Source organism: Manis javanica, chromosome 11 (genome assembly GCF_040802235.1).
Source record: "Manis javanica isolate MJ-LG chromosome 11, MJ_LKY, whole genome shotgun sequence".
Classification (NCBI taxonomy): domain Eukaryota; kingdom Metazoa; phylum Chordata; class Mammalia; order Pholidota; family Manidae; genus Manis; species Manis javanica.
In genome coordinates this window covers 27,038,059-27,050,107 of record NC_133166.1, presented here as the reverse complement: position 1 = coordinate 27,050,107, position 12,049 = coordinate 27,038,059, and the positions used below count along the sequence as shown (strand labels likewise).

The following is a 12,049-nucleotide window of genomic DNA, read 5'->3' as shown; positions in this document are numbered from 1 at the left end:
TTTCTCATCTGTTACACGATGAAGCGTCAAGGAAGCCTTCTCCCAAATTACTATACCTCTGATTATTCATCCATGTCCCGTTGGTGAGGTCATCTGTTCTTCCTTATCTGTCACTGTGTGTGGAGGGGTGATGTCGCTGTTTCTGTCTCTCTCTGGGGCTCAATCAATCTTACAGTCAAAAGGCAGGCTGGGCTCTGGGACTTCTGTTTAGGTCCAGCACACCCTGCCCTTGTTGCTGGCCAGTAAGGGTGATTACATGGGGCAGAAGCTTGGCCAGATTCTGACACCAGAAAAGAGTGCATTTAAAAGGCTCTACTCTTTAATGTATACACGTCATGATGTAACCCCTGGTGTTTCAAATACACACTGAATAAACAGTCTTATTATACAGTGCCATCTCTTTTTATCATTTCATTAACATTTCAACAAGCATCTATTCATATAGTACCTTAATAATGGCACCACCGTAGAAGAGTGTGGTCAGGAATCATGGGTCATGGATATCTCACCTCTTACTCCCACCTCATTCCCAGCAACTGTGGATGACACTGGTGGGTCCAGAATGACAACCTGGAGAATATCACAGCCCCATCTAACCTCAGAGATAGGCTTTCTCACAGGGTGGCATGCACAGGAGTGAGTTGTGGCGGGGAGGTGGTGACTGGGGGACTCCATAAAACCCTGTGCTTCCTTCCTTCCTCCAAAAAATTCAGAAAGGAAGTTTAGGAGGAAGCCAAGACATTTATTATTTCTTGAAGAAATCAGGTGAGGGAGAAGTGGGTAGATATTTAACTGGAAAGGAATGAAGGGACTTACCAGTGCAAAACAGCCTGCTGGTCAGGGAAGTGTGAGATCAGGCTGTTGGTGTTTCTAGTGCTGATTGGGGAAGGGCACTGTGAGGTCAAACTGGGGACAGCCTAGAGCATCTCAGGAGTCAGTCCCATGCGGAGCTCCAGAGCCCTAAATGAGTCGGTTCTGCTACTGTATGCGGGTGTGAGAGGCAGCTCAGCCCCTCTCAGACCTTCCGCTGCTAAGGATGCTTTGTCTGTATATGTCCAAGGTCAGTGCCAGCTTTCTGTTTGCCAGGTTCAGTCCTATAACAAGAGTGTGTCTTCTTTCCTATACGGGGGTCCAAACTATTTTCTGTGTGTGGGGTAAGCCATTTTTGCTGTGCGTTGGGGTCAGTCCCTGTTGCTGGGTGTCAGTCTGTTGCATCAGTCCGTCTGTGTCTCTGGAGGGGTAGCCCCCCGCCCCTCAGCCAGGCCCCAGCGTGCTGATGGTGGTGTAGCTCAGCCTGGACAGTGAAGCAATGGAGGGGGTGGGAGGGTCCTCATCTGGAAGAAGCCTGGGGCGAGCTCGCGGTGGTCGGGGGCAGCAGCGGGAGCACGTGTCGAGGCAGGCCTGGCGAAAGCGACGGTGCATGAAGCAGTAGACCAGGGGGTTGACACAAGCCGAGGCATAGCTCAGCAAGTGGATGAAAGAGATGGGCGCGCCAGAGAGCGCGCGGTGTGCACCTGGGCCATCGAAGGCACGCCACGTGTTGGCGCTATACAGTGGCAACCAACACAGGAAAAAAAGCACAACGATCACCAGCAACATCCGCACCACCCGCTTCTTAGCCAGCAGCTTGGCCTGGGCGGGCCGGGGGCCCGATGCTGGCCCAGGAGTGGGTGCAGTCAGCGCAGACAGTTCCAGAGCAGGCCGCGGGCGCGGAAGCTGCACGTAACAGCCGTCGCCATCCTCGCCGGCCAGCCGGGGCTCCGGCCCGCAATGCCCATTCTGTTGGGCAGGACCTGAGCACAGAGGGTGGGCGACAGAGCAGAAGGTTGAGTCCTCTGTTCTTCCAGCCCAACCCCTTCTTGCACCCGCTTTGGCATCCTCTCTGCCTACTCACACTCCTTTCCACCTCACCTACCCTAGGCCCCCTCCCGTCCCCAGGCCCAGTCCTAGGAAGTCACCCACCTGGTCCTGCCCCACCCGGCAGCCCTCGTTGGCTTCGGTCTCGGCTCTGGCTCTCGCTGTCACTGTCACTGTCAAAGCGGAGCCCTAAGTAGAGCTCTCGGGAGATGAGCCCGTAAGCCACGGCCATAACCACACCTGGGACGAAAAACAAGAGCAGGAGCAGCAGGAGCGACCTGGAGACAGAGCACAGACTGGTCACGTGGGTCTCCGTCCCTCTAAAATCACAGACCGGGGAAGAGCCAAGGGCTGATGTTTCTAGGGCTGGTGACCAGGCCCCAGAGGTAGGATTTTGGAGTACTGCTGGGAAGGGCTGGAGGCCTGGAGCACTACATGGGAACCCCAGGGTGGTGGGTGCGGAAAGGAAATAGGAGCTGGAGAAAGATTCTGGGGAATGGTCATAAGCACCTGACAGAGATGGAGAAGAATTCCCAGGAGTAGTTAAGGGGCACCCTCACCAGGTTTGGCGAACCCGTGCACTGGGCCAGCGATGCACGCACTGCAGCACACGGGGCCCTGCTGGCTGCACGGTGGTATACACTGGATAGGGCACCATGAGCAGTCCAGACAGCATCCACGTGGCTATGATCACACGAGCCGCGTGGGAACGAGTCTGCCACACACGCGCCTGCAGTGGTCGGCAGATGGCGCTGTACCGCTCGAGGGCGATGGCCACGAGGCTTAGCGTGGACACACTCACAGACACCCCTAAACAAGGGAAGAGGAAGGGGTCACTTGGGGAACTTGCAGTTCGCACTCACCAGTGTGACTTCCCCAACCTCCACTGAGAAAGACCCTTACATCCGCAAGGACTTTAGGAGAAGGGAGGGGCAAAGGAGTATGGGGTTGGGTGGGGGAGAAGATGGTCATCTCACCTACCCATGAGGTAGGAAACTGCCTTACAGACCACTGTGCCAAAGATGAATGTGCCCATGAGGTTGGGCAGGAGGGTGAAGGGCATGCAAGCCACAGCCAGCAGGAGGTCGCTAACTGCCAATGAGAGCAGGAAGGCATTGGTGACGGTCCTCAGGCGGCGGCTCAGTCCCAGAACCACGATGATGAGCGCATTTCCTCCGACGCTCATCAGAAAGATCACTGCGTAAAGTGTGACCCTAATGGCCAGCTCCAGTTCTGGGTGGGAAAAGGAGAGGGCACAGTAGGGAGTCCCCACTCACCCAGACCCTCCGATTCCATTTATCCCCACCCCCCACTACCCACCAGATCCCCTCTGCATCCCAAGAATGCCTCCTGGCCAGGACCCACTCAATAAATGGTGAACCTGAATCCTTTACCCTTCTGACCCATTAAGGCTTAGATAATTGGCCTAACCCTACCTTTCCTTAAGAAAGTCTGTTTCTTCTCAAGGATTTGCTCTAAGTCCTTCCTTCTCTTTGCAGCCCAAATGGAAAGGATTATTTGTGTCTTTTCATTCACTTCTCGATCCATTACAATCCAGGGCCCTGTCCGTTCCCCATCACTGTTTGGACATTTGTTCCCCAGGTCCCTAAGCTTTAACTGCCAAATCCAAAGGTCTCTTAGCCTATCCTAGTTGACCTTCTGGTAGCATTGACACTGCTGACTCCCCACTACCTTTTGAAAATACAGGTCAGATCATGTCCTTATTGTCTAAAGAAACCCCCTTCACCTACTCTCTACTCTTTGCAGTCCTTTAGATGTTGTCCAGACTATCAGAGAACTGCCCTCTTCCTCCTCCCCTTCCTCCCTGCAATGCACCCACTTAGGCCACTGGATGACTCAATGACTTGAAGGCATCTTGCACACCCATGACTCCCTCCCTTGCTCATGTCAGTTTCTTAGCCTTGAATGTTTTTCACCAGCCTCCCACTGATAGCATCCCCCACCCCTCAAGTCCCAAACTTGTCTTCTGTATCTAGTGTCCTTCGAGACACAGATCAACTGCCCCCTTTTCTGTAAGACCATTCTGTAAGCTCATTGGAGTTAATCTCCTCTTGCTTTGACCCATGCATGTACGTCCCTTTCACATCTATTAGAACACTTTTTGCTTTCTGCCGTGTATTTTAATTATCTCCAAACATTCACTCTCACTCAACAAACATTTACAGAGGACTCCCTTTATGTCAGGCACTGGGGACAAAGAGATGAACCAACAAATTCCCTGCTATCTGAGAGCTCACAGCTTAGAGGAAAATTAGAGGAAATAAATAGATAATTGCCACATCGTGTGATAAGGAGTGAAGCTGAGGAATACACAAAATGCTGGAGGGACATTCGCAATGTCAGGCTAGACAAAAGGCTGACCCTACTCATTTGTGTCATTGTTTATTGGGAGATGGATTCTTCTTTTGGCCTTCATATCACAGACAGGTGGACCAGACAAAATTTAACTGAATTAAACTAGATTTAGTCACCCAAACCCATGGCCTCAGTATGAGGGAGACTGGAGCTTAAGACAGAGAGGGCAGGGACAGAGCCCTCAAGGTGGTGGGGAGGGAAAAGCCCAGGGCTGCAGCTCCCTCTTCCGCAGCCCCATACCTTTGCTGACTCTCGCCTTACCCTCTTCCTTGTTGCCCCTCCCCAAATTAAACTGTTTTCTCATAACAATAACCAATTTAATCAGAAGCTGTGGAAGGCAGTAAGTAAGTGCTATTTACAAGAGAGATCCCCAAACTAAACCCAGCACTGACGTTATTTGCAGAGCACAAAGCCAGTAAGGAGCTGGTTCAGAATAGAAGCCAAGTCTCCGGATCTGTAAAAGGCTTTGCCTCCTCCAGCTCCCTTGTCCCTCTCTCAGTCACAGGGCTGCCTCCTTCTCCCAATCAAATCTCAGTCTCAGTGCCTCTTCCTCCCTCTGTCTTACTCTCTCATGGCCTTTCTCTGTATTACTATGTTTAATTCTATCTCTCCCACCAGACTGAGCTTCCTGAGGACAGGGGCAATGTCCATCATGTTCTCCAGCATATCCTTACCGCTTGGCATAATGTCCCTGCATGGGAGGTGTTAATACATGCTTGCTAATGCATCTTGAATGAATCTCTGTCACTCTCCACACAAATGCACCCGCTTTGTCCTTCCTCATCCATCCTTCACCTCTGTGCCTCTGAAGCTACAGCATGTGCTCTCCTCTCTTCCTCTGTCTCTTTGGAGATACATGTTGGAGAGTCCTTAAGGATTTCAATGACAGGCTGTGATTTGGAGTGTGTTACTTTACTATTATATACAAACCATCTGAGTCTCATTTAGAAGCTGGGCCCCTCTGCAGGAAGGCTTATATGTGGCAAATTTGAGGGGCGTGTATATAGGGGAAAATCAAGAAACTATGGGAGGGAGATCTCTGTCAGAGAGGTCCTTGGACCCAGAAAAATAGAGTTGGTGGTCTATCTTGCACTCTGTGCCTCCTCCCAATCCACTGGCTGGCCTCCACACCCAGCCTCTCTCAGATCCTACTCTGTATGTCTCTCTTCAACTAGTTCTTGATTCTGTACTCAGACCTCAACTTAGTATAGCACTCTGAAGTGTTAAAAGCACATTTCTTATTCATTCACCCAGCTGATATGTCCCATGTGTATGTCCTTGAACTTGGTGGAGCACAAAGGTGAAAACCATGCCTATCTTTATGAAGTTCCCAGTCTGCATGGGGCTCCTGAAAACCAGAGGGCAAAGTTCCAGTATAAAAGGCCAGCAAATGTACAACACTTTGCTGTTTTACTGGGCATTCCCAGCTTTATCTTATTTCCAGCCACCACTGTCTCTCTGTCTCTGCTGTCAAATAGTTAGGAGGTTTGAAAAAGGCTAATTAAAAGCAATCTTAGAGCTAGGAGTCTGGGGAGAGGGTGGGAGGAATGAATAGGTGGAGCACAGGGAAATTTCAGGGCAGTGAAACTGTTTTGTATGGCACTTTGATGGTAGATAGATGCCATTATGTATTTGTCAAAACCCATAGAAGAGACAACACAAAGAGTGAACTCTAATGTAGACAGTGGAATTTGGTTGATAATGTATCACTGTTGGCTTATCAGTTGTAACAAATGCACCACACTAGTACAAGATGTTGAGAAGAAGGGAAACTGTGTGTGTGAGTTTGCATGTGGGAATTCCCTGTACTTTCTGTTCAATTTTCCTATAAACCTAAAACTGCTGTAAAAATAGTCAATTAATTTTTTAATAAGTCACCAAAAGCCCTCTCAGAATGAAGACTTGTATGTGGATGTGTGGGCATGTGTTTGCATGCATCCATGAGTGTGTGGGCATGTGTTTGTGTGCATCCATAAGTGTGTGTGTGTGTGTGTGTGTGTGTGTGTGTGTGTTTGTTGTGGTGGAATATGAGTCACGACAGTGGCTTCAGTGACTAGGAACCTAAGACAGGGGTGGAAGAATGGAGATGGCACCTGCTGGGGCACAGCCACTGGTACCCTGACAGTCTATCTGTGGGCACCAACCTGCTGAGGATGACAGGAGAGCAGAAATAAGACCAGGGGGCTCAGAAGACCAGGACAGTTCACTTCTGCTTTTAGACTCTAGAAGATCTGCATTTGTTCTGTCCAGAAGATGGCAGAGAAGTATGCGCACAGGAATCCAGAAAATGGACATGAAACAAAAAGGTTTTCTAAGACAGGACTCCATAGAGCACTGCCACTGCTGATGCTTCTGAGCCTGCCTCCCAGTGTGGGTTGGATCTGGTCGCTTATGGACACAGATATCAAAGCGGTAGCCGTGTCTCTGTGGTGAGCCAAGTGCATCCAGCTGATTGTAGATAAGGTGAATGGGGACGCCGACATGTCATTAGGTACTAACTGAGGGAGCAGAAGCAATAGGTAGGGAACATCCGAGGGAATACTGGGTAATACTTTAGTCTTTGAGATAATACCTGGGTGGGTGAGAGTAACACTTTGGTGGGCAATATCTGGAGAAGGGTAACAGCTATGTGTGTATAGGTAATGTCTGATTGAGGGTGGTTTATGTGTCACTTTAGGTAATATTGGAGGAAGTGTTGTAAGATTTGTTCCAATTTTAGTATATGTGCTGTGGAGTTGGGCACTTGTAACATTTGAATGAGCAAGGGCATTATTTGTAGATGTATCTGCAGTTAACATCTCCTTTTGTAGGAGTGGGTTACACTGAGGCCTGAATGTGAATGGGGGAATATCCAAATGATGATGGTAGTAACTGAGTGAGTGAAGTAATACCCCTATGAGTGGTATGGGTAAATTAGGTGAATATGGATGTGAGATGTTAACAAAATGTTAAGCAAAATGTCAGTCTGACTGCACAAAATAACTGAGCATGTGAGTGAACATAAGGAATACTTGGGTCTTTGTGAGTAATATCTGAATGTGTGAGAGTAATATCTGTTATTTTATGGGTAATATCTGGAGAAGGGTACTTAAGTGAGATGGGTAATATCTGATTGTTCATGGATAATAAAATGAAAGAGGGTGTGTTTGGTAACATCCAATGACTATGGGCAATATTAAGATGACTGTGAGTGACATCTGTTTTTTTGAGTATCATCTGAGTGAATATGGGTAACACTTGTGTCTGTGTGGATCATATCAGAATAATGTGGGTAACATCCAAATTTCTACCGGTAACACTAGACTAAGCCTTGTGCATGTTTCTGTGAATCTACTGTCTGAGTGAATGCGGTTATCAGAGTCTTTGTGGGTAACTCCTGACTGCTGGCTAACTCCTTACTGCTGGGTAACATCCAGCTGTGTGTGGGTAACAACATCCCGATGAGTGAGGTCACTGCGCATGCCTGTGCTCTGAATTATTCCATGTTCTGCTTCCTCAGGATCCTTCCTCTACTGACTACTGTCCCCACTGTCGCCTTTGCTTTAAGTTTTCCTCCCTCTTGGCCCACTCCCCGTCAACACTGAATGAATGAATACTTGTCTGTACTACATGTACACCCAAGAGGCAAAACCACCACACACACACACCCTTCCCTAACCCCATGCTGTCTCTGGAACTATTTTCTCTTCCTCTCCCTACCAAACTTCTGGAAAGTTTTGTCTACACACCCTGGTTCACTTTTCATAACCTCTTCCCCACAGGCCCAAACTTCAACCTATTGTAGTCAGGCCTTAACACCTACACCTCCTCCTGAGGACTCCCTTGTTATTGAATAGAAGAATGCTGTTCTGTTCTTATCTGACCTACATTGGCAGCATTTGACATCACTTTTCTCACTCGGCTTCAAACCTTTCCCTCACCTCTTGTCTCTCTGATGGCCTCATCTGGGTCTCCTTCATGGCTCTCCTTCCTCAGCCTGGCTCATAAACATTGGTCTTCTTCAGCTTCCTGTCCCAGGACCCCTTTTCCTTTCATCCTACACAATCTTTATATGATTTCAGCTATTCCCATGGTTTCTCTTACCTCTACTAGCAAAGACCTTCTAAGTTTGTATTTCCAGTTCAGACCTCTGCCCTAAATTCTAGACCACTGAATTCGGCAGTTTACTGGGCGCCCCCTCCTGGATATCTCACCAGCATTTAAACTCAGTGGGTTCCAAATTGAATTTATAATCTCCAGTTTCAAACCTGTTTCTGTTCCTTTGTTATCTTCTCATTATACAGCACCAACATCCATCTAATTATCCAGGCCAGAGTCCTGGATGTCATCCCTTGACCTCTTCCTCTCTCTCCATTTCTATTAAATTGCCAAGTTCCGTTGATTCCATTTCCAGGGGTGCCTCTCAAATCCATCCACTTCTCTCCATATCCAATGCCAGTACCTTGGTCTAAGCCAGCATCATCTTTCACTGAGAACAGTGTAATACAATAGCCTTCTAAAGTTTCCCACGAGCCCCAGGTCTTGTCCTCCAACCATCTTCTATACTACTGAACCAATCCTCTCAGTAACTCCCACTGCCCTCGGGATAAAATCCACACTCCTTAGCAAGGTCTGTAACACTCTTCATGAATCCCCTCAATTGCACATTACCCTGCGTGCTCATTTTCCTCTCTAACGGTGTATGATTCAGGCGCTCAGATTTAAACTTTGGACCCTTACACATACTGTTCCTCTGATTGGAATGCTTTTTGCCTTTTCTGACCCTTTACTTGGCTGGCTCTACCTCATCATTTCAATTTTTATTCAATTTATACTTCACCTTTTTGGGAGGCCCATTTTGATTCCCAAGGCTAGGCTAGAGAGGCTCCTTTTCTGTGTTCCCACAGCCCTCTCAAGGTACTCCCTACTTTGCTCTACAATTCCCTGCTTGTGTGTCTTCCCCACTAAATTGTGAGCTCCATGCAATAGGAACTGTGCCAGTTTGGGTGCTTGGCGCAATCTCTGGTTCAAGAAATGTTTCTTGAATGAAAGAATCGAAGTGAGAGTATATAATGACTGGTCTGAGAGAGCCTGCTTTACTTTGGGGGGTAAATAAAATTTGAATTACAATTTATTCCCATTTTCCCTTCTTGAACTTGGAATATTTTTCTTCTGCTTAACACTGTTCCCTCTCTTGGAATCCCACTCCATCCTTTTCTGCTTACTGAACTCCAACTTTAAGATCCAGCTCCCAGGTTCCCTCCTCTGTGAAGTCCTCAGACTCCATCTCCTTTGGGTGCCCACGACTGGAAACTTCTTGTGGGACTTCCCAAGCTAACTGTGATTTTTCCACTGGTTGGTTTCCCCTTTGCACTTGAATATAGATTGATAAGGGTCCACGCTGGGTTTCTTTCATCCCTATGCCTCAGCTACTTCCCAGATGCTACAATAGCTGGTGTCCAGTATGCATTTAAAGAATAGAAAGGTGCAGGAAAGGGACAAAATATATCTTGAGCCGATCAAGAAAATGCAGGTGTTGGCAGGTGGGAGGAGTGAAAGTCATTTTGGGGACTGGATGAATGGAAGTAGTCTGTGGGGGTGGGGAGGACATGGTGGCAAGGCTTCATGTGAGTAATGAAGGGGCGGCCAGGTTCTAGGAGGACGAAACCTAAGGAGAGGCAGGTTGGAGGGGGCTCAGAAGGGACTTGGATACATTAATTGGAGCCACAGAGAGAGAAGAGAGAGCCTTGAGGAGAATGCCAACTTGGAAGGCAGGGCATTTAGGAGGGAAGTGGGGACAGGCAACTCTAGGGAGTGGCCCCCAACATCTGCCTAATGCAGGTTTGAGGATCTCGTTTGGGGAGGCTGGGGGATGGGATGGGGGACACAGGGGATTTTAACTCTGATTCCTCATTCAGGCCTTCCAGATGCTCATCTCCCAACCAACCAGGCCCCTTCTTTTACCCAATCTTGCCTTCTTTTCTCTCTTTCCTTTCCCGCTGTGGCTCCGTGAACTGGATGGCAAAGGAAAAGAGGGACCTGGAAGGCCTGGCAGAGGAGGTCCTTGCCTCCCCACTGTCTGTGGGTTGGGGAGGGTGATGTGTCTGGGGGGGGGGGGGTTACCAGGAGCTCTGGGTGGGGCCCGGGACCAGGGAGCGAAGGGGCTCTGACCAGCTATTGTGTGGCTGTGAGGGAGTTCTACTAGCTGCGGGGACAAATGTGTTGGGGAGCTGGGTGGGGACTGGGGGACTACTATGAGGGGAGGGTGTGGGCGTTTGTGGGCGCGGTGGGGGCCCTATTAGTGTTGTGGGGTGCGGTTTGAAGGAGCTTGTGGAGGGGGGCTGAGGAGGCACCCACCTCGTGTCCCGGCTCCGCGGATGCGAGGGGGCTCGCAGCTGAGGTTACCGGTGCCGCTGCTGTTGAGAAGGGCCCCCCGCGGGCGGCACAGGAAAGCCGCCGGCCCGGGTCCGGACCCGTGCTCGCTCCGGTTCAGCTTGAGCAGCTCCATGGCCCCAACCCAGCGGCCGGTGCCTCTGCGCGGCCGGGCGGGCTCCCGCGGCGGCTCCACCTGCTCACACCGCGATTCCGGCTGAGGCCCCCGCCCCGCCTGGTCCCCGCCCACGACCGCGGCCCCGGCGCCTCCACGGCTCCTCGCCCGCCCCGCCTCGGCTCGCGCCCCTTCCCAGCGGGGGGCCGCCTCCGTCCCACCAGGTGACTCTCCGCCCCCTCCCCCGCCCAGGACTTACTCGCCCGCCGTGTGACCGACTGCCCAGGCTCGCCCCTCCCTCGGTCTCCGTCTCCTCTTAGAGATTTCCTTCCCGCCCCCTCCTCTCCACCGCGGTCCTGGGTTCCGCGGACTTCTTGCGAGTGTGCGCGTGTGTGTGTGCGCGCGCTGGTGCGGGTGGGGAGAGGGGGGAAGAGGGTGGGGTACAGCGAGGCTGCCGGGGGTCCAGCATCTTTCCCTGGTGGGTCAGGGGGCATGGAGGCGGCAACCGAGACGGGGGACGCTTGCAGGGTCACTGGCTGCAGCGCCGATGCCTTCGCCCGCGCGCGGTTCCCATACTGTGCCGCAGCAGCCGCAGTGAGCGCGACACTACCGCTACCGTAGTTCCTTGCAGCTCCTCGCCGCGGGGCTGGGGCAGCCCCTGCCTTGTCTCCGCACCCTCCAGCTCCTGCCGCAGGCCCAACACCCACTTTTCCATCCAGTGCTCCCAAGGAACCCTCCGCAGCGAGCAGGGAGAGGCGGGCAGCATTCGTCTCCGGGGAGCCCTGGCAGGCAAAAAAGGCTACGGAGAGGAAGAGTAAGACTTGGGTGTGAGGGCGGCCGGGTTAACGGCGAGAAATGCCTAGGGTAAACGCGGCAAGGTGCGGTGAGGGTTGGGTATGGTTGCAATCCCCGCCCAGCGCAGGCAGAGGAGCGGAGCAGGCGGCTGGCTTTCCTCGTGGTCTCCAGGCAGCACCCACCCTCACCTGATACACTAACTTCCCGTTTGCTCTCAGCGCAGGTGGAGCAGCCTGTGTGGGGCGTCAGGTTCCCACGGGTGGGGGCCAGAAGGGGGCTGGATCACTAGGATGCGGCGGGCATAAAGCCGAGGGGGCCATGCACTGGACACTAAGGTGCGTTCAGCCACTGCTAGTATTTCAGTCCTGTTCGTTATCCATTCTCCTCCATTCCAAGCAAACTCCAGTATGACCCGAAATTCCGTTTTCTGGTCCTCAGCTGCAGCTGCCAGAGGTGGGAGCATCAGTCAAAGAACAGATTAGGGTGGAGATGAGGTCTGAGCTATGGGGAATTCAGAAAGCACTATCTAATCAGTCATTTGGATAGGACCTAGTC

At 51.1% G+C, this 12,049-nt stretch overlaps 1 protein-coding gene across 3 annotated transcripts; it reads right to left on the bottom strand.

Moving 5' to 3' along the window:
- Positions 1-295: 295 nt before the first annotated feature.
- Positions 296-11,743, bottom strand: CCKBR (cholecystokinin B receptor). 3 transcript variants are annotated; one of them, XM_036996508.2, is made up of 6 exons: positions 10,959-11,743; positions 10,570-10,780; positions 2,863-3,090; positions 2,418-2,667; positions 1,963-2,135; positions 296-1,793 (listed from the first exon to the last, which is right to left on the bottom strand). In XM_036996508.2, exons 2-6 carry the CDS (start codon positions 10,718-10,720, stop codon positions 1,255-1,257), a joined length of 1,341 nt encoding a protein of 446 aa, XP_036852403.2. In that variant the 5' UTR covers positions 10,721-10,780; positions 10,959-11,743; the 3' UTR covers positions 296-1,254. The 3 variants fall into 3 exon arrangements, with proteins under 3 accessions (XP_036852403.2, XP_036852402.2, XP_017522359.3); XM_036996507.2 differs by having other exon boundaries at positions 2,839-3,090; positions 10,959-11,740; XM_017666870.3 differs by lacking the exon at positions 10,959-11,743 and having other exon boundaries at positions 2,839-3,090; positions 10,570-10,861.
- Between the last annotated feature and the right edge of the window lie 306 nt (positions 11,744-12,049).